Source organism: Theropithecus gelada, chromosome 11 (genome assembly GCF_003255815.1).
Source record: "Theropithecus gelada isolate Dixy chromosome 11, Tgel_1.0, whole genome shotgun sequence".
In the NCBI taxonomy this organism is placed as follows: Eukaryota; Metazoa; Chordata; class Mammalia; order Primates; family Cercopithecidae; genus Theropithecus; species Theropithecus gelada.
Genome location: NC_037679.1, coordinates 81,387,356 through 81,411,131, shown reverse-complemented (window position 1 = coordinate 81,411,131; position 23,776 = coordinate 81,387,356). Strand labels below are relative to the sequence as shown.

The window sequence follows — 23,776 nt, the reverse complement described above, 5'->3', positions numbered from 1 at the left end:
CTCCCGCCCGGCCCCGCCTCCCCAACTCACTAGGGAAGTCCCTTCAAGCCCTGGCCGGAGTTGAGTCCCCGCCCACGCGTAGCGTCACGGTGTCCGACTCAGCTCCGCGCCCTCAGGCTCTGCGTATGCCCCGCCCCACGCGGAAGTTTCAGCGGTTGGTTGCCTTGCGCGGCCGTTACAGCCGTTGCCCTAAGCCTCGCCCCCTTTCCCCCTGTCTGCCCAATCCCGACTGCTTCCTTGGGTGGGGGCGTGGCCATGGGGTGAGGCGCTCCCTGGTGGAGGCCGTGCACGACCCCGCGCTCAGGAAGCTGCGTCACTTCCGGCGTGTGCGCCCGGCGTCCGCCCGCTGTACGATGGCGGCTCTGAAGAGTTGGCTGTCGCGCAGTGTAACCTCACTCTTCAGGTACCGCTACCGCCGCGTAGAGGGGACAGGACCAGAGGGAGGGACCGACGCGGACAGCACTGTGGCCCGGCCCGCGGCGCCCGCTTTTCTTACGCGCACGTCCCTCGTCGGCCCAGCTGGGTAGCGGCGTCTCGCCCCGCTCGGGAGGACTGACGACAGTCCCGCCTCCGCCCCTTGGGTCAAGCCGGCTTCGTTTTCAGTTCGTCCATTTTCTAGAAACGAATCCCCTAGACCCCAGGCTGCCTTCTTGGGGCGACTCCGCCTCCCGACCAGCTCGCGTCAGCCCCTCGAAGTCCCTGAGAAGACGTGGAGAGGAGGAAGGACACGGCATGGGGGAGCCTGGGAAGGGAGGGAAGCGTCTGAGGACGTCTTCCCGAAGGCAGAAGGGGCCCGGGGAGCAGGCGTGGGGGACCTCGGCGCGGGGCTCCCTTCCTAGCCCTGCAGGCTTTTGGGCGATTGTAGCGGGACCGTCACACACACCTGACACCCAGGCCAGGGGTCCAGAGCTAAATCCTGCCTGCAGGAGCGGTTATTGTGGCATCCATTTCTAAAATGTTTTAAGGCAACATTTTATTTTTTTATTTTATTTTATTTTATTTCAATTTTATTTTAGACAGGATCTGGCTCTCTCGCCCAGGCTGGAGTGCAGTGGCGAGATCTCCCGGGTTCAAGCAATTCTCACCCTCAGCCTCTCGAGTAGCTGGGATTACAGGCGCCTGCCACCACGCCCGGCTAATTTTGTTTTGTTTTGTTTGAGACTGAGTCTCGCTCTATTGCCCAGGCTGGAGTGCAGTGGGGCGCTCTTGGCTCACTGCGGCGTCTGCCTCCCAGATTCAAGCGATTGTCCTGCCTCAGCTTCCCGAGTAGCTGGGATTACAGGACTGTGCCACCACTCCGGGCTAATTTTTGTGTTTTAAGTAGAGACGGGGTTTCACCATGTTGGCCAGGCTGGTTTCGAACTCCTGACGTCAAGTGATCCACCCGCCTCGGCCTCCCAGAGTGTTGGGATTACAGGCGTGAGCCACCGCGCCTGGCCTTCTTTTTTTTTTTTTTTTTTTTTTCTTATTAAATAGACACCAGGTCATGTTGCCAGCCATGTTGCCCAGGCTGGTCGTGAACTTCAGGGCTCAAGTGATCCTCCCGCCTTGCCCTTGGCCTTCCAAGTGCTAGAATCACAGGCGTGAGCCACCACACCCTACCTGAGGCAACATTTCAAACTTGCTGTATGTTGAAAATCTCAAAACCCCTCAGCTGTCCTGCATCCTCATTTAGGTTCCTGCTTGGCTCGAGTTTGAGTTTACAGCCCCTGCAAGTAAATCCAAGAGCCTGTTACAGATTGGCGGTCGTGCCTTATGAAATCTGACTTCTACTTCCAGGTACAGACAGTGTTTGTGTGTTCCTGTTGTGGCTAACTTTAAGAAGCGGTGTTTCTCAGAATTGATAAGACCATGGCACAAAACTGTGACGGTTGGCTTTGGAGTAACCCTGTGTGCGGTTCCTATTGCACAGGTACTGTCGTGTGCAGTGATTCTCATCTAGTGTACCGTGTCGTCTTGAAGTCTCAAGTGGGCAATGAAGCATTAGACAAGCTACCATAGTTTTACCCAGTGCTCCCATCCCTTCCCCCACAGTACCAGCATCTTTTCACAGTTGAGCAGATGTATTAATATTCTCATTTTGATTGTCTCATTTGGTAGGAACAGCACATCAGATTGTATAAAGCGAGTAGAGAGAAATAAGAGAATATTATAGTCTATCAACAAAGTGGTCTTTGATTCACAGAAATGTATTGAGCAACTTTTATGTGCAAGACACTGAGAATGTAAGCATGAACAAAAAATTCTTGCTCTCACAAAATGCTTTGTGGAGATGAAAGAGAAAATAAATATAAAATATCAGCTAGTGATAAATGGTAGGAAGAAAACAGGGCTAGGCACAGTGGCTGATGCCCAGGGCTTTGGGAGGCCGATGTGGGAGGATGGCTTGAACTCAGGAGTTTGAGACCAGCCTGGGCAAAATAGGGAGACTCTGTCTCAACAAAAAAGAAAAAAATTAGCCAGGTGTGGCGGCTCACACCTGTAGTCGCAACTACTCAGGAGGCTGAGGCAGGAAGATCGCTTGAGCCCAGGAGTTTGAGGCTGCAGTGAGCTATGATCTCACCACTGCTCCCAGCCTGGGCGACATGGCAAGACCTTTTCTCAAAAACAAAACAAAACAAATGAGGTAAGTAAATAGGCAATTCTGGGAGGGGGTCGTTTTGTTTTAGATAAAGGTGGTCAGGCTACTCTGATAAGGTGCAGTAGAGATCTGAATGTTCTGAAAGAGCCATTATACTGTCTGGTGCGGGGAGGAGCTTGCCAGGCAGAAGGAACTCAAGACAAAGACCTAGAAGCAGAACTATGCCTGGTATGTCTGAGGAGCAGGGAGGCTAATGTGGCTGGAGTGGAATCGGGGAGACAGTAATAGATGAAGCCAGAGAGTTAACTGATAATCAGATTGTGTACTTTGTATTTTGTGGGCCATTGTTGTAAGGCTTTGGGCTTTCTGAAAAAGAAGCCGCAGAGGAATTTTTTTTTTTTAAGACAGAGTCTCACTCTGTTGCCAGGCTGGAGTGCAATGGCACAATCTTGGCTCACTGCAACCTCCGCCTCCCAGGTTCAAGCGATTCTCATGCCTCAGCCTCCCGGGTAGCTGGGATTACAGGGGTGTGCCACCAGACCCGGCTAATTTTTGTATTTTTAGTAGAGACGGGGTTTCACCATGTTGACCAGGCTGGTCACCAACCCCTGACCGTAGACGATCCACACGCCTCGGCCTCCCAAGGTGCTGGAATTACAGGCCTGAGCCACCGCACCTGGCCGTCACAGAGGATTTTTAACACAGAAGTATTATGATCTGACATAAATTTTAAAAGTTTTAAAAGGTTGCTGTGTGGAACTAGGAAGACTAATAGGCTGTTGCTCTATCTAGGCATGAAATGATACTGGCTTGGACCAGGCAAGCAGAAGAGGTGGGGAGAATTTAGCTGAACATAGTTAGCAGGAGTTGCTGATGGATTGGTTGTGGGGTGTATTCTCTAGATTAGGGGCCCCCAACCCCTGGGCTGGTACTGGTCTGTGGCCTGATAGGAAGCAGGCTGCACAGTAGGAGGTGAGTGGTGGGCAGGTGAGCATTATACCTGAGCTCCGCCTCTGGTCAGATCAGCAGTGGCATGAGATTCTCATAGGAGCATGAAACCTGTTGTGAACTACACATGCAAGGGATCTAGGTTGTGTGCTCCTTATAAGAATCTAACTAATGCCTGATGATCTGAGGTGGAAGTTTCATTCTGAAACCATCGTTGCCCCACCCAGTCCATGAAAAAATTGTCTTCCACAGAGCCGGTCCCCGGTGCCATAAAGGTTGGGGACCACTGGTCTAGATTCCAAGATTTTTTAAAGGCCTTAGCAACTGAATGAATGGCGATGCCATTTAGTAGGATGAAGAGGAGTGGGTTTTGAAAGGAAAAAAATTTTTTGGAAATGTAATACCTAAGATGTCTAGGAAACATCTAGGTGGAGCTATCAGGTAGTTGATATAAAAGTGGCACTTCACTTAAAAAAATCATAGCTTATTTGTTTTATGGGGAAGAGCTAGAGAGGAAACCAGCAAGCTCCGTTTCAGCAAAATATCCGTGCCGCTTACGTGTGTGTTCATCACAAAAGGAAGATAAATTCCATGTATCACAAGTATTTTCAGCATCTTCTGTGGCTCACTCATGAGCCCTCACCTTACTGTGCCTCACTTCAGTTGTCATCTCTGCATGCTGGTGAATCCATAGCCCTAAAACCCCTCACTTGAATACCAGGCCATTTTCGGCCACAATTGGGACAACCATTGATTTTTCATTCAAAAGGTTTTTGGTTTTTTTTTTTTTAGGTTTGTCCTGTCTCAGTTATTACTTTCTAAGCCCAGTTAACCTCAGTTCTGGGCCACATGACTGGGGCCTCTAGTCATTTAGTACAGCAGTGCCACTTCCATTCTTTGAAACCCCTCAGTGGTCAGCTACACACAATGGCTGTCTCATGTGATCCCAGTACTTTTGGAGGCTGAGGTGGGAGGATCACTGTAGGCCAAGAGTTCGAAACCAGCCTGGGAAACAGAGAGAGACCACTCCTTTACAAAAAATAATTAGCTAGGTGTGGTGGTGTGTCTGCAGTCCTAGCTACCTGGGAGGCAGGAGGATCATTTGATCCCAGGAGTTCAAGGCTGCAATGAGCTGGGATCAATACTGGATGGAGTACAACACTGTACTCCATCCTGGGCAACAGAATGAGAAATGAAAAACCTACAGTGGCTTTCCATGAGGCGTTCAGAACTAAAATCAAACTTAAGTCTCCCTGCACCCAGGACCCTAGTGGGTCTCGTCTCTCTTGTGCCATTGCTCCAACCAGGCTAGATCCCTGGACATCCCCTGCAACACAAGTATTCTTTTCCTCATCGTTAACCTATTCTCCAGGATGCCTGGCCATTCTGATTCTAGGTGTCTTTAGTACCAAATCTCACCTCTGTTTAAAGCCTTTCCTTATTCCTGTCCAACAACTATTTCCTTCCTGGCCACTTAATATTGTATATTTTGATATTTGATGATAATCCTTTGGCACTCTCCTGAGTCATCAGAGCATAATGGGGAGGGTACAGACTTTGAAGTGAGATTTTGTTTGAGGTCTAGATGGGACTTTTTGGAAAAGTTATAGAACTGTTCTGAGCTTCCGTGTCATTGCTTGTACAAAAGGATAATAACTGGACTGTTGTGAGGAACAAGTGAAAACACATTATAAAATGTAGCACATTATGAAGACTCTCAGAATATTGAGACAAAATTAGCTTCTTGTGAGCAGAGGTGTCTTCCTTTTGTAGTCCTATATAAGGTGCCTAATGAATACTTAATTATTTGATTGAAATATAAAGTTCTTGATTTGTTCATATCAAAAAGTTTTTGACTGCCTCTTTCAACATGCAGTGATTCTGAGTGTTTGTACTCTGAGTCGCAAAAACAAGACACAACGTAGAGTGATTTTTTTTTATTTTTATTTCTTGAGACAAGTTTCGCTCTTGTTGCCCAGGCTGGAGTGCAATGGAGCAACCTCGGCTCACTGCAACCTCCACCTCCTGGGTTCAGGCAGTTCTCCTGCCTCAGTCTCCCGAGTAGCTGGGATTACAGGTACCCGCCACCATACCCAGCTAATTTGTGTCTGTTTAGTAGAGACTCTGTCTCAAAAAAATAAAATAGCTGAGGTCCCCCCATCAACACTGTACTGCTTCATTCTGCTCAGAATTGCCCTCCCCCATCCACTTTTTTTTTTTTTTGAGACAGAGTCTCGCTCTGTTGCCCAGGCTGGAGGGAAGTGGCACAATCTTTGTTCACTGCAATGTCCGCCTTCCGGGTTCAAGCGATTCTCCTACCTCGGCCTCCTGAGTAGCTGGGACTACAGGCACCCACCACCATGCCCGGCTAATTTTTTTTTTTGTATTTTTAGTAGAGTTGGGGTTTCACGATGTTGGCCAGGCTGGTCTCGATCTCTTGACCTTGTGATCCACCCGCCTCGGCCTCCCAAAGTATTGGGATTACAGGCGTGAGCCACTGTGCCCAGCCCCCTTTCTTAGACTCAGCTTAATCCTCATCAAATTTGTGAAGCCTTTTCTAAGCTATTAGCACTCAGCATAAAACTGATTGCTCCCTTCTGCATGCCCCTACTGTAGCTCATACATACTCCTCCCACCGCTTCCATTATACATGATTGTGTTCATTTTTCTAGTTCTGTTAGCCCGTCATCCTCCTCTCTCTACCCCTGCACCTGTGTTTGAGGGCAGAGAATGTCTTGTTGAGACTTGTGTCTCCAGTATCGAACACTGTTAATGAATGAATTGTAATCTTATCAGTTTGTTATAATCACTAGTTTTGTTTTTGAGATGGAGTCTCACTCTGTCACCAGGCTGGAGTGCAGTGGTGCAATCTCAGCTCACTGCAACCTCCGCCTCCTGGGTTCAAGTGATTCTCCTGCCTCAGCCTCCCAAGTATCTGGGACTACAGGCGTGTGCTACCACGCCCAGCTAATTTTTGTATTTTTAGTAGAGACAGGGTTTCACCATGCTGGCCAGGATGGTCTCAATCTCCTGACCTCGTGATCCGCCTGCCTCAGCCTCCCAAAGTGCTGGGATTACAGGCGTAAGCCAGCGTGCCTGGCACCATTTTTGTTTTTGTTTGTTTGTTTGGACAAGAGTCTTGCTCTGTCGCCCAGGCTGGAGTGCAGTGGCGCAGTCTTGACTCACTGCAGCCTCTGCCTCCTGGGTTCAAGCGATTCTCCTGCCTCAGCCTCCTGAGTAGCTGAGATTACAGATGCAAACCACTACCACCTGGCTAATTTTTGTATTTTTTAGTAAAGTCAGGGTTTCACCATGTTGGCCAGGCTGGTCTCAAACTCCTGACCTCAAGTGATCCGCCTGCTTCTGCCTCTCAAAGTGTTGGTATTACAGGTGTGAGCCACCGCACCCCACTGCATTTTATTTTATATATAAAGAAATAATTTGCTTTTTGGAGCAGAGAATGAAAGTTGGTTAGAAAGCATACTCCGGAATTATTTCTCTATATTGTCTTAAATTGCCAAAATAAGGCCTTAAAAAATAAAACCCAAAGGAATATAGTGCAGTTTCAGCCTAAAACACTAAGCAGCATGACAATTATGTTTTTTACTTGCCAATTTGTGAAAAAGTTCTCAGTTTGAGCTTTAGAGGTTGAGTGACAATGTTTGTGTCTTTCAGAAATCGGAGCCTCATTCCCTTAGTAGTGAAGCATTGATGAGGAGGGCGGTGTCTTTGGTAACAGATAGCACCTCTACCTTTCTCTCTCAGACCACATATGCATTGATTGAAGCTATTACTGAATATACTAAGGTATGTCTCCTCTTGTTAACTCTTGATCTTCTAAACCATGGTTTAGCAAATAATGGCTCACAGCCAAATTGTGTCTGATGCCCATGTTGGTATTTGATTGAAACATAGCCAGGCCTATTTGTTTCTGTATTGTCAGTAACGGTTTTTGAGGATTTGAGTAGTTTCAGCAGAGGCTGTAAGGCCCACAAAGCCTAAAATATTTACTGTCAGGCCCTTCACAAAAATGTTTGCTGAGCCCTGATCTAAATCACTAGTTTTTAGACTTTTTCCAGGAACCTTTTTTTCAGAAGTCTTAAATGTGGCAGCCTAGTATATAAAACAGAAGTAGAGCTCATGTGGTGCAGTTAGGGGCACAGGGCCATGGTCCATCAACAGAGGTTTCTCTGTGAGGATTAGTTAAAAACCACTGATCTAAGCTAATAGAAAAGAGAGTATATGGGCCAGGCGTGGTGGCTTACATCTGTAATCCCAGCAGCAGCTTGGGAGGCCAAGGTGGGAGGATCACTTGGGGCCAGGAGCTCAAGACCAGCCCAGTCAATGTAGCAAGCCCTATCTCTACCAGAAAAAAAATTTTAAACTTAGCCAGGCATAGTGCGTTGTGTGCCTGTAGTCCCAGTTACTCCAGAGGCTGAGGTGGGAGGATCACTTGAGTCTAGGAGTTTGAGGTTACAGTGAGCTGTGAACATGCCACTACACTTCAGTCTGGGTGACAGAGCATCCTGTTTGTAAAAAATAATTTTTTTTTTGAGATGGAGTCTTGCTCATGCAGGCTGGAGTGCAGTAGCATGATCTCAGCTCACTGCAGCCTCCACCTCCTGGGTTCAAGCAGTTCTCCTTCCTCAGCCTCCTGAGTAGCTGGGATTACAGGCATACACCACCATGTCCGGCTAATTTTTTGTATTTTTAGTAGAGATGGGGTTTCGCCATGTTGGCCAGGCTGGTCTGGAACTCCTGACTTCAGGTGATCCACCTGCCTTGGCCTCCCAAAGTGCTAGGATTACAGGCGTGAGCCACCGCACCCAGCCAATAAAACTTTTTAAAAGAGTATATGGTTAATCAAGTATTGAAGTCTCATTTGTGCATTTGTTTTACATACATTTTCCAGCAGCTTTTTTTCCTCAACCTTTAGATTTTTCCCTTGCATTATTTTCTCTTTCTGTGTCTGAACTGCTGACAAGCTTTTAAAAATACAGAAGTTTACAGACGGAGATACTAATGTCCTGATACCTTTACTTCATAGGATAATAGTGCAATTTAATTGAGGCAGCAGGATGGAAGAGCCAGTTTGCTGTGGTGGAACTTAGTTTCCTTGAGGTAGAAATCTCTCTATTCCTTCTGATATGTCTCAGTTATTTTACTCAGACTTGTTCATTCTGTATTTGTAGGCTGTTTATACCTTAATTTCTCTTTACCGACAATATACAAGTTTACTTGGGAAAATGAATTCACAGGAGGAAGATGAAGTGTGGCAGGTGATCATAGGAGCCAGAGCTGAGGTATGCAGAAAGTTCTAGGCATGTCTGTGTTAGTGCACCTACCTCATGTGGTATCTAAATTATTGAATTAAGTCTAATCAATATAATCAGTGTTCTCTAAATCTACTTTAAGTCCATTTAAATGGGCTAGACCTCTCATACTGTCTGAAGCACTTTGCTTGATTTATATAGATGTCTTCAAAACACCAAGAATACTTGAAGCTGGAAACCACTTGGATGACTGCAGTTGGTCTTTCAGAGATGGCAGCAGAAGCTGCATATCAAACTGGTAGGTTCAAGTTTTGTGTTGGTGTTTTTTTTAACTAGAGGTGCCATTTGAGTTTTCATCTGGTTTTCTAAAATGAGGGCTTTATATTAGATGGTCTAAGTGGCTCTAACTTTGAGAAATTTTCCCCATTTCCTATATATTAACCAACATTTTATTTACACAATAGAAAAAATGAGCATACCCTTGCAGACCAGACCAGTAGAAGCTAGGTTATATCTTCAAAATGAAAAATGATACAACTATTACCATTGGAAAACTGGATTGCTTCCAAATAGTTTGAGTTTTTGGTAATACAGTTTATTAACAATCATAGAATTACACCGTTGGATGAGACTTGAGATGATTAATCTGTGTGAACCTTTTTGTACAGATGGAGAAAATGAAACGTGGAATCATAGTCAGTGGCAAAACCAGGACAAATTATTTGTCTATGTCAGGCTTTGTGGTAAGCATTTCGTAGGCACTTTTTATATGTGAAGAAACTAGAGTGCAGATGGGCCAAATAATTCAGCTAAGATGATGTGGGTCTTTTTTTTTTTTTTTTTTTTTATAAAATAGAGATGGAGTTTTACCATGTTGCACAGGCTAATCTCGAAATCCTGGGCTCAAGCTGTCTACCCACCTTGGCCTCCCAAAGTGCTGGGAGTATAGGCATGAGCCACCAAGCCAAGTATGTCGAATTCCAAAGCCTTTGCTTCTCCTAGCAGCTGGTGCTTTGTCCTCTGCACCTTAGTATCCCAAGGTGCCCATCATAGAACACCTACCTGAGTGGTTCCAAACTAGGTAGGCTCACAGAAATTTTTTTTGGTTTTGAAACTTGAGTTTTGTTCCTATCACCCAGGCTGGAGTGCAGTGGCGCCATCTAGGCCTACTGCAACCTCCGCCTCCTGGGTTCAAGTGATTCTCCTGCCTCAGCCTCCCAAGTAACTGGGAGTATAGGCACCCACCACCACGCCCCAACTAGTTTTTGTATTTTTAATAGAGAAGGCGTTTTGCCATGTTGGCCAGGCTGGTCTCAAATTCCTGACTTCAGGTGATCGACCCGCCTCAGCCTCCCAAAGTGCTGGGATTACAGGCATGAGCCACTGCGTCCAGCCAAAAAAAATTTTTTTTTGGACAGTTTCACTCTTGGTGCCCAGGCTGCAGTGGTGGCACTTTCTCAGCTCACTGCAACCTCTGCCTCTCCAATTGAAGCAATTCTCCTGCCTCAGCCTCCCAATTACAAGCATGCACCACCACACCTGGCTAATTTTTGTATTTTTAGTAGAGACAGGGTTTCACCATGTTGGCCAGGCCAGTCTCGAACTCTTGACCTAAAGTGATATACCCACCTCAGCCTCTCAAAGTGCTGGGATTACAGATGTGAGCCACCACACCCAGCCGGCTCACCAGAATTATAGCCCAGTACTAGCTGTTATTAAGAAACTGGTTGCAGTGGCTCACACCTGTAATCCCAGCACTTTGGGAGGCCGAGGAGGGTGGATCACTTGAGGTCAAGAGTTCGAGACTGGCCTGGCCAACATGGTGAAACCCTGTCTCTACTAAAAATACAAAAATTAGCCAGGTGTAGTGGCACACGCCTGTGCAGGAGAATGGCTTGAACCCAGGAGGTGGAGGCTGCAGTGAGCCGAGATGGCTCCACTGCACCTTAAGCCTTGGTGACACAGCGAGACTCTGTCTCAAGAAAAAAAAAAAAAAAAAACTGGTATGGGTCGGGCCCAGGGGTTCACGCGTGTCTTTGGGAAGCCGAGGCAGGCAGATTGCTGGAGCCCAGGAGTTCGAGGACAACACAGCAAAACCCCATCTCTACCCAAAATAACAAAAATTAGCCAGGCGTATTGGCGCTTGCCTATAGTCCCAGCTACTCGGGAGGCTCAGGTGGGAGGATTGCTTGAACCCAGGAGCTCATGAGCTATGATCATGCCTGTGCACTCCATCCTAGGCAAAAGAGCTAGACCCTGTCTCTCAAAAAAGAAATTGTTATATTAAAACTTACTCTTGTTTTCTGATGTCAAGATTAGCAGACTAGGGTCTCAAGCATCAAATCTTAAAAATGACAGAAAGGGCTGGGTGTGTTGGCTTACACCTCTAATCCCAGCTACTTGGGAGGGTGAGGCAGGAGGATCACTTGAGCCTGGGAGGCAGAGGTTGCAGTGAGGCGAGATCGTTGCACTCCAGCCTGGGCAACAGAGTGAGACCCCATCTCAAAAAATATAAAGCATTTTTTAAGGTAAGTGTTGTGTCATCATACTGAAAAATAAAAAGTAATTCTTTTAGAAGTTATTAAGGCCGGGCACGGTGGCTCAAGCCTGTAATCCCAGCACTTTGGGAGGCCGAGACGGGCGGATCACGAGGTCAAGAGATCGAGACCATCCTGGCTAACACGGTGAAACCCCGTCTCTACTAAAAAATACAAAAACTAGCCGGGCGAGGTGGCGGGCGCCTGTAGTCCCAGCTACTCGGGAGGCTGAGGCAGGAGAATGGCGGGAACCCGGGAGGCGGAGCTTGCAGTGAGCTGAGATCCGGCCACTGCACTCCAGCCCGGGCGACAGAGCGAGACTCTGTCTCAAAAAAAAAAAAGTTATTAAGTTTTTTTTTTTTTTTTTTTTTTTGGAGACAGAGTCTCACTCTGTCCCCCAGGCTGGAGTGCAATGGTGTGAACTCAGCTCAGTGTAACCTCCACCTCCCTGGTTCAAGCAATTCTCTTGCCTCTGCCTCCTGAGTAGCTGGGATTGGAGGTGCCTGCCATCATACCTGGCTAATTTTTGTATTTTTAGTAGAGACGGGGTTTCACCATGTTAGCCAGATTGGTCTCGAATTCCTGATCTCAGGTGGTTCGCCTTCCTCGGCCTCCCAAAGTGCTGGGATACGAGCCACCACGCTTGGCCCAGAAAAAGGATTATTAGTGATCCTGAGGAATCGGAGATTTGGAACAAAGAATGAAACAACAGAAGTGTGGAAGCAGCATTATAGTCGTGCCACACAAAGATGGCAGAGGATTCCTGGGTGCAGTGAACAGGAGGATATGCTTAGATCTAGAAGGAGAAAAGAAGGATAGGATGTATAAGCATTATCTGAAAAAAGTAGACATTTTCCTAGAACTCATAAAAGGGCTAGCAAGTTGTAAACAGAATTTTTTTTTTTTTTCCTGGTCTTACTTTGTCACCAGGGTGGAGTATAGTGGTACAATCATGACTCACTGCTTACTACAGCCTCAGCCTCTGGGCTCAAGTGATCCTACCACATCAGTCTCCCAAGTAGCTGGGATTATGTGTTTTTGGCAGAGACAGGGTTTCGCCATGTTGCCATCCGCCCACCTTGGCCTCTCAAACTGCTAGGATTATAGACATGAGACACTGTGCACGGCCTTACGATTTCACTTTTTTAACAAAAAATCTGGTCCAGGTGCAGTGGCTCATAACTGTTGTAATCCCAGCACTTTGGGATGCCGAAGCAGGTGGATCACTTGAGCTCAGGAGTTCGAGACCAGACTTGACAACATGATGAAACCCTGTCTCTACAAAAAAATTAGCCAGGCATGGTGGTGGGCACCTGTAGTTCCAGCTTCTTGGGAGGCTGAGGTGAGAGGATCACTTGAGCCCTGGAGGTTGAGGCTGCAGTGAGCCATGATCAGGCCAGTGCACCCCAGCCTGGTTGACTAAGCAAGACCCTGTCTTAAAAACAAAAAAATGGCTGGGCGCAGTGGCTCACGCCTGTAATCCCAGCAATTTGGGAGGCTGAGGTGAGCAGATCACGAGGTCAGGAGATCGAGACCATCCTGGCTAACACGGTGAAACGCCGTCTCTACTAAAAATACAAAAAAATTAGCCACGTGTGGTGGCAGGCGCCTATAGTCCCAGCTACTCAGGAGGCTGAGGCAGGAGAATGGCGGGAACCTGGGAGGCAGAGCTTGCAATGACCTGAGATCACACCACTGCACTCCAGCCTGGGCAACACAGCAAGACTCCGTCTCAAAAAACAAATAAATAAATAAGCAAATAATAAAGTAACAGCATAACAAAAAGATTCAGAGCAAAATCCCAAAAGCTACTAAGAAAAAATAGATTACCTACAAAGGAAGTAGAATCAAACATCAGGCATCTTCTCCGCAACACTAGAGGTGACGATACATAAATAACCTAGGATTTTATGTATAGCCAACTACCATCAAAAAGTGAGAATAAAATATACACTCAGACATAGACTCAAAGTACCACCTGCATACACTTTCTGGAAGAACTATGAAGAAGGAAAAATCAGTTCTGAAAGAAGCTACTAAATTTTTTTTCCAAAAGTTCTGAGTGTAAAACAAGTTTTTTAATTTGGGAAAGTGAAAACATGCTAAGCACATTGACATTAGACATTATTAAACACTGCAGAGAATTAGTAGGAGTGGCAGGAAACTTGGTAGCTTCAATTGAGGCAGGAAAGGTTTAAAAAGAAAACCCATTAATTAGAAAATACAAAACTGGGCCAGGCGCAGTGGTTCACACCTATAATCCCAGCACTTTGGAAGGCCGAGGCAGGTGGATCAGCTGAGGTCAGGAGTTCGAGGCCAACATGGCGAAACCCCATCTCTAATTAAAAAAAAAAAATTATAGGAATAATTTCAAACATCAGTGATTACAGTAAAAGTAAACTTATTAAATGAAACTTTTAGATTGTGTTCCAAAAAATCTAGCTAAATCAAAGAAAGCATTCAAGATAAAAAGCAATCAGTAGGACAGAACAATTCTTTTAAGACATCAATCATGAAACATGTACTTTAATAAGGCAAAAACTGAGAATTACAAGATCTCAGAGATGTGTGTAATACTTAATTTTCTGAGCACGCTTGCAGGTCAAGAAGACCAAAAAAATTAAAACTATTAAGGATTAGAACAGAATTTTTTTTGGAGACAGGGTCTTGCTCTGTTGCCCAGGCTGGAGTGTAATGACATGATCACAGCTTACTGCAGCCTTGACCTGGGCTCAAGCCATCTTCCCATTTCAGCCTCCCAAGTAGCCCAACTAATTTTCTTTTCTTTTTTTTTTTTTTTTTTTAAGAGATGGGGTCTTGTTATGTTGCCCAGGCTGATTTTGAACTCTTGGGCTCAAGTGATCCTCCCGCCTTGGCCTCCCAAAGTGCTAGGATCACAGGCGTGAGCTGAGCCACTGCATCCAGCTCAGTATGATTTTTGATTTTTTTATTTTGGAGACAGGGTCTCACTCTGTCACCCAGGTTGGAGTGCAGTGCCTTGATCTTGGCTCACTGTAACTTCTGCCTCCCAGGCTCAAGCAATCCTGTCTCAGCCTCCTGAGTAGCTGGGACCACAGGCAGTCACCACCACACCCGATTAATCTTTATTTTTTGGTAGAGATGGGGTTTCACCGTGTTGCCCAGGCTAGTCTCAAACTCCTGAGCTAAGGCAGTCCACCTGCCTCAGACTCCCAAAGTGCTGGGATTACAGGTGTGAGCCACTGTGCCCGTCTGTGATTTTTTTTTTTTTTTTAAACTAAGGAAAATCAGATTTGTGTGTGTGAGAGACACAGGGTCCATGCGGGAATGCAGCAGTGGATCATACATCATAGCTTGCTGTAGTCTCAACCTCCTGGACTCAAGTGATCCTCCCTACCTTAGCCTTCCCAGTAGCTGGGATTACGGGTGCACACCATCATGCCCTGGCTAATTTTTTTATTTTTAGTAGAAACAGAGTTTCACTAAGTTTCCCAGGCTGGTTTCGCAGAGTGATTTTTAAACACGTGATAAATGTATATATACTGAATATAAAACTTTGTCCCCTCTATATCTTCATATTCTTCTAAGACACAAAGTAAATTTTGTACCAGGTGACAAAAGGAAAAGACAACAAAATCATTTAAAAAGTTGATATATCGGCCGGGCATGGTGGCTCACGACCGTAATCCCAGCACTTTGGGAGGCTGAGGCGGGTGGATCACGAGGTCAGGAGAGCAAGACCATCCTGGCTAACACAGTGAAACTCCATCTCTACTAAAAATACAAAAAAATTAGCTGGGCATGGTGGCAGACACCTGTAGTCCTAGCTACTCGGGAGTCTGAGGCAGGAGAATGGCGTGAACCCGGGAGGCAGAGGTTGCAGTGAGCTGAGATTGTACCACTGCACTGTAGCCTGGGCAACAAAGCAAGACTCCATTTCAAAAAAAAAAAAAAAAAAGTTGATACATCATATTCACCAACCTTCAATCTACCACTGATAAAGAAATTCCTGGCCGGGCGCGGTGGCTCAAGCCTGTAATCCCAGCACTTTGGGAGGCCGAGACGGGCGGATCACGAGGTCAGGAGATCGAGACCATCCTGGCTAACACGGTGAAACCCCATCTCTACTAAAAAATACAAAAAAACAGCCGGGCGAGGTGGCGGGCACCTGTAGTCCCAGCTACTCGGGAGGCTGAGGCAGGAGAATGGCGTAAACCCAGGAGGCGGAGCTTGCAGTGAGCTGAGATGTGGCCACTGCACTCCAGCCTGGGCGACAGAGTGAGACTCCGTCTCAAAAAAAAAAAAAAAAAGAAATTCCTTATGTCTACAAAGTTTAAAAACATGCTTCTTAAAAACTACAGGCTAAAAAAATTTAAATGGAAATATAAAAATATTTAGAACAGTGATGACAAGCACAGTATATAGGAGAACTGGGAGGCTGTAGACAAAAGTAGCTCTTAAAGGGAGATTTACACCTATGTCATAAATACAAAGACTGAATGACAGGTAATATTTACTGTAACAATACTGAAAATAAGCAAGTTAAACTTTAACTCAGTTATCAGAAAGGCAAAATGAGAAAAATGGAACATATTAGAAGTAGTTAAATAGGAACAATCAGGCAAAATCTGCTCTCTTGAAAAGACTGAAAAATTAGGCAAAGATTTGGTAAGTATGACTTTAGAGAGAGTGGTAAAGTAACATCAGAAATAATCGTTAACAGAAGTGTTTTTTTTTTAAATATGAGAATATTATGATCTTTATGTCAGTCTCAAAGAATCTGTATAAGACTATGTTGGGCACAGTGGCTCACAACTGTAATCCCAGTACTTGGGAGGCTGAGGCAGGAGGATCACTTGGGCCCAGTAATTCAAGACCAGCCTAGGCAACATAGCAAGACCCCATCTCTACCAAAAAGTCGGAAAAAACTAGCCGAGTGTGGTGGTACACACCTGTGGTTCCAGTTACTTGGGAAGCTGAGGTCGGAGGATCACTTAAGAGCCAGGAGTTCAGGGCTACAGGGGGCCATGATTGTGCCACTGCACCCCAGCCTGGGCAAGAGTTAGGCCCTATCTCAAAAAAAAAAAAAAAACTGTAATCCCAGCACTTTGGGAGGCTGAGGCAGGGTAATCACTTGAGGCCAGGAGTTCGAAACCAACCAGGCCAACATGGTGAAACCCTGTCTCTACTAAAAACATAAAAACTAACTGGACATGATGGCATGCACCTGTAATCCCAGCTACTTGGGAGGTTGAGGCAGGAGAATCGCTTGAACCCAGGAGGCCAACGTTGCAGTGAGCCAAGATTGTGCCACTGCACTCCACACTAGGCAACAGAGCGAAACTCCATCTCCAAAAATAAGTAACTATAAAAGTAGAAACGGTGGCCAGGCGCAGTGGCTCACGTCTGTAATCCCAGCACTTTGGGAGGCCGAGGCAGGTGGATCATGAGGTGAGGAGACAGACCATCCTGGCTAACATGGTAAAACCCCGTCTCTACTAAAAATACAAAAAAAAAATTAAGCATGGTGGTGGGCGCCTGTAGTTCCAGCTACTTGGGAGGCTGAGGCAGGAGAATGGCGTGAACCCGGGACCGGGTGGAGCTTGCACTGAGCCGAGATCACGCCACTGCACTCCAGCTTGGGTGACAAGAGTGAGACTCCGTCTCAAAAAAAAAAAAAAAAAAGTAGAAATGGTATTCAAAGATTTTGATGTCCCTGAAATGGACACCAGGGCCTAGGATGTTTTGTGAGAGAGTTGTATCAAATCTCCCAAAACTAGAATACCTATGTTACTGTAAGTGTACCTGAACATAGAAAGTAATGACAAGCCTCATATTACAACTGTATGAAGCCAGCATAGCCCCGATCCCAAACTGGGGCTAGGGCAGCACCAAAACGAGAAGGTATAGTTCAGTATCACTTCAAAATGTAGCCATAAATCAAACATAGCCATTTACCCTCAAAATAGAGTGATAGTTCACCACTGTAAAAAACTAGAGAGACGACTCCTCAAAAAAAAAAATACATGATTCACTACTTGAGATGATATATCCATAGATTAAACGAAAAAACCACTTAATTATCTCAATATATGCCCAAAACATCTTCAATAAAATGTAGCCTTTATGATTCGAATCTAAGTACAATTATGAAGAGATACTTTTCTTAATGTAATAAAGGTTAAGTAATCCTACTTAATTGTGTGAACTATCAGAAGTGTTTTCATCAGAAGAGGAGGATGCCTGCCATTCTCCACTACCTGTCAACATTGTACTCAAGGCTCTTGGTAATGCAGTAAGAAAAGATCAAAATGTTCTATAGATGAATTGATAAAATGTGTATACTCAGATGATGAAATACACTAACTAGCAGCAGGTAAAATGAGAGCTCACACACTTTTTTTTTTTTGGAGACGAGTTTCACTCTGTCGCCTCGGCTGGAGTGAAGTGGCCATCTCAGCTCACTGCAACCTCTGCCTCCCATGTTCAAGCAGTTCTCCTGCTTCTGCCTTCCAAGTAGCTGGGACTACAGGTGCACTCCGCCACACCCAGCTAATTTTTTTGTATTTTAGTAGAAACGGGGTTTCACCGTGTTACCCAGGCTGGTCTCGAACTCCTGAGCTTAGGCAATCCACTCGCCTCAGCATCCCAGTGCTACGATTACAGGCATGAGCCCCTGCGCCTGACCTTTTTTTTGAGATGGAGTCTCTGTCACCCAGGCTGGAGTGCAGTGGCACGATCTTAACTGGCTTCAGCCTTCACCTCCTGGGTCCAAGTGATTCTCCCGCCTCAGCCTCCCAAGTAGCTGGGATTACAGGCATGCACCACCATGCCTGGCTAATTTTTTTTTGTATGTTTGGTAGAGGCAGGGTTTCGCCATGTTGGCCAGGCTGGTCTTGAACTCCTGACCCTCAGGTGATCCGCCCGCCTTGGCTTCCCAAAGTGCTGTGATTAGAGCCACGGCGCCTGGCCTTCAAAACACATGTTTAAGTGAAAAAATTATAAAACATGTTTAATACCTTTTATGCTGTTTCTTTTTTTAAAATTTATAAATATAAATTTATAGTAACTATTTTTCTATGCATTCCTTTACCTTTAAAGATTAGGGTGACAAAAGGGATCTTTGACAATTTTATTCGTCATCTCTTTGTCAAAAAGAAATGGGTGACGTGTAGTTAAAAAAATTCATCAAAGTCTGTACTAAAAGCTGTGTAGCTATAAAGATGATTGTGAGAGTTAATAATTGTATTGGCCGCTGATAGCTGAAGAAAAATACTGTTTTTGACAGTGTCGGTTAAATCCAGACCTGGACATAGAGGTGGAAGTTCCTTTGCAGAGAGAGAAGACAGGGAGGTCAAGGAAAATGACCCCAAGAGGGGTTCAGATGACAGCCACAGCACCCCCAGGCCGACGTCCACATGAGCCTTCTGCCCTGCACAACTACTCAACCCGATTGTCCCATATTTTGGCAGGCGCAGATCAGGCCTCTATAACCGCCAGAAATCACATTCAGCTGGTGAAACTGCAGGTGGACGAGGTGCACCAGCTCTCCCGGAAAGCAGAAACCAAGCTGGCAGAAGCACAGATAGAAGAGCTCCGTCAGAAAACACAGGAGGAAGGGGAGGACCGGGCTGAGTTGGAGCAGGAGGCCTACCTGCGTGAGGATTGAGGGCCTGAGTCCACTGCCCTGTCTCCCCACTCAGTGGGGAAAGCACGGGCAGATGCCATCCTGCCCAGGGTTGGCATGAGTATCTACACCGAGAAGAGGTGGCAGGTCCTGCTCTGGCCAATCAGGCGAGACGCCTTTGTGAGCTCTGAGTGCCTCCTGCGGTGTCAGGCACCTGGACCTGGTTCTCAGCCCTTGGGCACTGTACCTTGTTTAACATTTCACCCCACTCTGTACAGCTGCTCTTACCCACCCATTTTTTCACCTCACACCCAAAGCATTTTGCTGACCTGGGTCAGAGAGAGGAATCCTTTTTGTCGTGCCCTTAAGTTCAGCAGCTGTTTAACCTGTTTTCAGTCTTATTTACATTGTCAAAAATGATTTAGTACTTGTTCCCTCTGTTGGGATGCGAGTTTTGGCGGGGGGCAGGGAACCTGTCCAGTTTGTACGATTTGCTTTTAAGTGTTTCTAATGTGTTCTCTGATCTGCCCTCACTGCCCTGTGAGGACAGCTCAGGCCAAGGAGTGAAGACTACTTACTAAGGGAAGGGATGCACAATGTTTACCTGGTGCTCTCAACAGGACTCTTAACACAGTCCTCTTGTTCCTTTCTTTCCTTTGTGTTTCTCTGTTGTATCCAAAGGAGAAGAGTAAGATTTTGTTTGCATCTAAAAGAGAAAATATGTCTCTCTCCTGGGGTCCTATGCAGCCTCCTTCCTTTAGGCCCCAGACTGGCAGCGCCCCAGGTAGCTCCAGGAATCCCCGACAGGTTCCTGGCAGCATTTGCTACCCTTTGGCTCCCATTCAACATATGCTAGACAAGTTAGCCAGGTTGCAGTGTTTTTAATCAGAGCTAACAAGGTGAGGGGAGTTACAAAAACCAAGTCGCATGTTCTGTAGACCAGCAGGGATCCGTTTCTCACGATGATAGAGAATCAACACTGAGTCCACTCTCAGGCTGTTGCCCAACCCACCCTTCAGCGCTGGGGTATGGGGGCAGCTGCACACTTGAGCCCCTCATCTGTCACCAGTGCCCACATAGTCCACATCTCTAGGGGGCTGAGGCGGTGCACCAGCAGGAGCCCCCTATACAGGCAGGGGTCTAAAGGGTCCAGGGGCTGCCGGATTCCAAATGTCTTGAAGCCAGCATGGTGCATGGGGCTCAGCCCCAGCCTCCTCAGGCACATACCCACAAAGACGTCATCAATGGGGAAGAGTTCAGCCTCTTCCATGGTAGCCTGGAGGCGCCGCACGGTGGCTCTGGACATGACATACCCTCCCCCACCAGCATAGGGTGGGTAGTGGGTGGCTCTGTACATTGAGAGTGGGATGAAATATTTGACCTTAGTGTTCCTGTTGGGCAGGGCTTGGCGGATGACATCTCCCACCAGGAGGTCCTGGGCCGGGTCCCAGCCATCCAGGAACTCTAACACATTGGGAACGTGGACAAAGACATCATCATCTCCCTTTAGCATGAAGTGGGCCTGGGGGCAGGCAGCCACCACCCAACGCTGCAGGTGCAGCTCCTTGAGCGTCAGGTTGAAGAAGTCCTCAGTGAAGTCCCACTGGAGGATGTCATCAAACTCCCTACTCTCATAGGCCAGCAGCTGGGCTGGGGGAGCGGGTCCTGCCACCCCCAGGAGGAACACCAGCTTCAGCTGCCGGCCCTTAGCCCAGCCCCCAGCCCTGCCCCACGTGCTGCGGATAGCCGCACGGCGCTCCACGTGACCAGGCTGTGACTTGATGGCCAGGAGCAAGAAGGTATCCTTGGAACAGCCTGAAGGCTCCAGCAAGATAGAGAAATTTCGGCAGTGGCGATATGTCAAGAAGAGGCGGTGACGGCTAGGCAGGGACAGAGAAGCGCTAGCCACTGTGTGATTGGGTGGACACCGGCTGTGACGGGGTGCTGGGGGAGCCCAGAAAGGCTGGTGGGCCGTGGGGTCTCCTGCGGGCTTGGCCTCCTTCCTCAGGAAGAGCAGGCAGCCGAGCAACAGCACAGCCAGGCTGTACGAGACCAGCCAGCCCAGCCTGCGGAGCATTGCCGGTCCCTGCAAGGAGAGAGCCACCTGAGCAGGGTCCAGTCCCAGGTTGTCCCCAAGAGCTGGGCAGGAGTTAATCTGCACCCAGCAGCTAAGTCCCTGCTGGCTTCTGGACTTCTTTTTTTTTATTCTCAGTGTGTCCTCAGGCTCTTTCCAGAGTCCTCCCTCCCCTGAGGATGGGCTAAGCACAGCTCCTTTGCCAGCCCTTGCCCTCCTCTGCCATCATCTGAGGACTCCTAGGTCTGTCTTTCCCAAAATGATTTGCTGCCACTTTACAGCTGACACCATAAATGTTCCCAGCCATTGTCCCAGGAAACTCGAGCACCTGATGAGTTTTAGGCACAGACTCAGTTTAGCTTGGATCAAATTCACCAAGTATGGAACTGACACCATTTCCCAAAAAAAAAGCCTGGTGCCTGTGGGGTCCTGTGTTGGGCATCTCCAAGATGACCAGGAGAGCACTGCCTCCCTTGGAGAGGAACCAGCACCACGGGGTGGCCGTGGCCACCAAAGCACACACCCTTTACACCTGCCTCAGAGGTTCGGGCTTCCAGGCGGTAGTGAGACAAAGCCACACACAGCAAGAGGGGGAGCAGGAAAGCTGGGGACTTGTATCAGGGATGGCTTCGGAGGCCCCCGCCCTGCCTTCCCACCATGCTCTAAGGGCTGATTTCTCCCAGGGACCTGAACAGAGAAGGATGAGGAGACAGAATCCAACCAAGTGGCCCGAGTTCCACAGTAGCAAAGCCAGGCTTCAGTTTCTCATCATTTTGGTCCCTTTGGTGTCTCCCTCTGCCCCAGTCCCCTCCCCTTCACCTCCACTGCCAAGTCGTCCTGTCCCTTCACTTCTGACCAGTCTGCCGCACCGGCCACTGCCACAGCCACCGCCACCAGAAAAGCAACTGCTAGGTGCTAGGGATGCAGTGGCAAGCAAGACAGGGTCGCTGCCCTCTCAGAGGGAAGCACAAAATACATAGGAACCGGGTATGTTGAGAAGTTACAATCTAATGCAGAGAATTGGCTGACGGGGAGGACGGATCCTATAGCCAGGGGTAGCTAACAAAGCCCTCCTTGATGGAGGGACGTGTGAGCAAGAACTGGGTGAGGAGTGGGATCTTGCCTGAAGACCTGGGGTCTCTGCAGGCTGAGGGCAGAGCCAGGTATCTCCAGGGCAGGAGTGAGGGGAGAGAGAAGGGAGAGGGGGGCCCAGCGGGTTTACAGTAGGAGACGGCCTGCCCGGCTAGTGAAAGAGTTAAGGTTTTGTTGGTTTTTTGAGACTGTCTCTGTCACCCAGACTCTAGTGCAGTGGCACAACTATAGCTCACTGCAGCCTGGAACTCCTGGGTTCAAGCGATCCTCCGGCCTCAGCCTCCCCAGTAGCTGGGACTACAGGCGTGCAGGGCCCGGCTAATTTATTTTTTGTAGAGATGTGGTATCTGGGCTGGTCTGGAACTCCTGGCCTCAAGCGATCCTTCCGCTTTGCCTCGGCCTCCCAAAGCGTTGGGACTACAGGCGTGAGCCACTGGCCCGAGTTTTCTGAGCGCCCTGGAGATCTATGCGGGGGCGGGGGACAAAGGGGTCTGGCCGAGGTGGTGAAAGAATCCGACCTTTGGTAAAAGGCCACTCCTACCACCCCTTCCCTGGTGGGCTGCGGAAGGCTGGGGAGGAAGCATGAAGGGCAGCTGGAGACTGTCTCCGTGCTCGGGATGCCGGGCGGCGGCAGGGTCGAAGGGAGATGAGTCTCGGGTATGAGAGCACCGCGGGCTATGGGCGAGGGGCCCGGGTGGGCGGCGGTGCCATTCACCGAGAAGGGCGCACGGCAGGTGGCTTGGTTCCGTCCCGGGAAGTTTCAGTCCAGGCTGCGCCGCGGCCCGGGTGGTCCGCACAGCCTCGCCCCGCCGCCCTCCGAGCCGCGGAGACCCCAGAGCCCGGCTCTCCACCCGCCGCAGGGCGCACGACCCCTTCTGGTGGGGCGCGGGTCCTGAGGCTGCGCTCGGCCTCGGGCGACAGCTGCCTCTGGTCCTCACAGGACTAGGTGACCCAAAACGCCCGGCGCGGGCAGGGGGCGAACTCTGGTTCATTCTTACAACGCGACAGTCTCTGAAGGGCTGGCGGCAGCAGAGACCCACCCCGCGGGTCCCCCGGGCCGGGCTTGGAGGCAGCGCTGCGCGTCGGGCGCGGGCGGCCCAGGTTGGCGGGGTCTACGACGCCCGGCTCCGGCCTCTGTCCCCAGCCCGGAGAACCAAAGCCGAGCGGCCCGTGGGTCCCGAGCCGTGCCCGCCGAGGCCAGACTCGCGCCGCACCCGGGCGGGGCCGGCGTCCTCGCGGGGACCCTGGGGAACCGGGGAGCGGGCCGCGGGGTGCAAAGACACGGCCGCCCTGGCGACGCCCCTCCCCGCACGGTGACCCATCCTCTCACAGCAGCGGGGGCCCGGCCCCCAACCTACCTGAGCGTGACGCCGGGGTACGGGCGAGGAGCTCGCGCAGCGGAGCCAGGGCGGATGGTCCCCAGGTGCACGGAGCTCTCGGGACTCGGGGGTGGGCGGGGCTTCTGGAGGAGGCGGGGATTTAGGGCGGGGGTTCTGGCGGGGGCGGGTCCCAGCCGCGAGTCTCCGCAGCGCCCGGGGCTGGACGCACGGGTCCCGTGCCCGGTCCTGGGGTCCGCACGAGCGGGTCGGGCAGAGGTTGCTCCTCCTCCCCAGGACGCCGGCGCCACGCCCGCCCACCCCGACGCGCGCGGCGGGACAGACGCCG

At 48.8% G+C, this 23,776-nt stretch overlaps 2 protein-coding genes across 8 annotated transcripts; one reads left to right on the top strand and one right to left on the bottom strand.

Moving 5' to 3' along the window:
• Window positions 1-314: 314 nt before the first annotated feature.
• DIABLO (diablo IAP-binding mitochondrial protein) lies at window positions 315-19,681 on the top strand. Of its 6 annotated transcripts, none has more exons than XM_025402608.1 (6): window positions 315-403; window positions 1,676-1,779; window positions 7,205-7,336; window positions 8,722-8,832; window positions 9,004-9,100; window positions 18,791-19,527. In XM_025402608.1, the coding sequence occupies exons 2-6, from the start codon at window positions 1,756-1,758 to the stop codon at window positions 18,985-18,987; spliced, it is 561 nt and encodes a 186-aa protein (XP_025258393.1). In that variant the 5' UTR covers window positions 315-403; window positions 1,676-1,755; the 3' UTR covers window positions 18,988-19,527. The 6 variants fall into 6 exon arrangements, with proteins under 6 accessions (XP_025258393.1, XP_025258391.1, XP_025258392.1 ...); XM_025402606.1 differs by lacking the exon at window positions 1,676-1,779 and adding an exon at window positions 1,780-1,912 and having other exon boundaries at window positions 319-403; window positions 18,791-19,681; XM_025402609.1 differs by lacking the exon at window positions 1,676-1,779 and adding an exon at window positions 1,780-1,912 and having other exon boundaries at window positions 397-581.
• B3GNT4 (UDP-GlcNAc:betaGal beta-1,3-N-acetylglucosaminyltransferase 4) lies at window positions 18,432-23,706 on the bottom strand. 2 transcript variants are annotated; one of them, XM_025402604.1, is made up of 3 exons: window positions 23,470-23,706; window positions 22,630-22,786; window positions 18,432-21,031 (listed from the first exon to the last, which is right to left on the bottom strand). In XM_025402604.1, the coding sequence occupies exons 2-3, from the start codon at window positions 22,693-22,695 to the stop codon at window positions 19,961-19,963; spliced, it is 1,137 nt and encodes a 378-aa protein (XP_025258389.1). In that variant the 5' UTR covers window positions 22,696-22,786; window positions 23,470-23,706; the 3' UTR covers window positions 18,432-19,960. The 2 variants fall into 2 exon arrangements, with proteins under 2 accessions (XP_025258389.1, XP_025258390.1); XM_025402605.1 differs by lacking the exon at window positions 22,630-22,786 and having other exon boundaries at window positions 23,470-23,584.
• Between the last annotated feature and the right edge of the window lie 70 nt (window positions 23,707-23,776).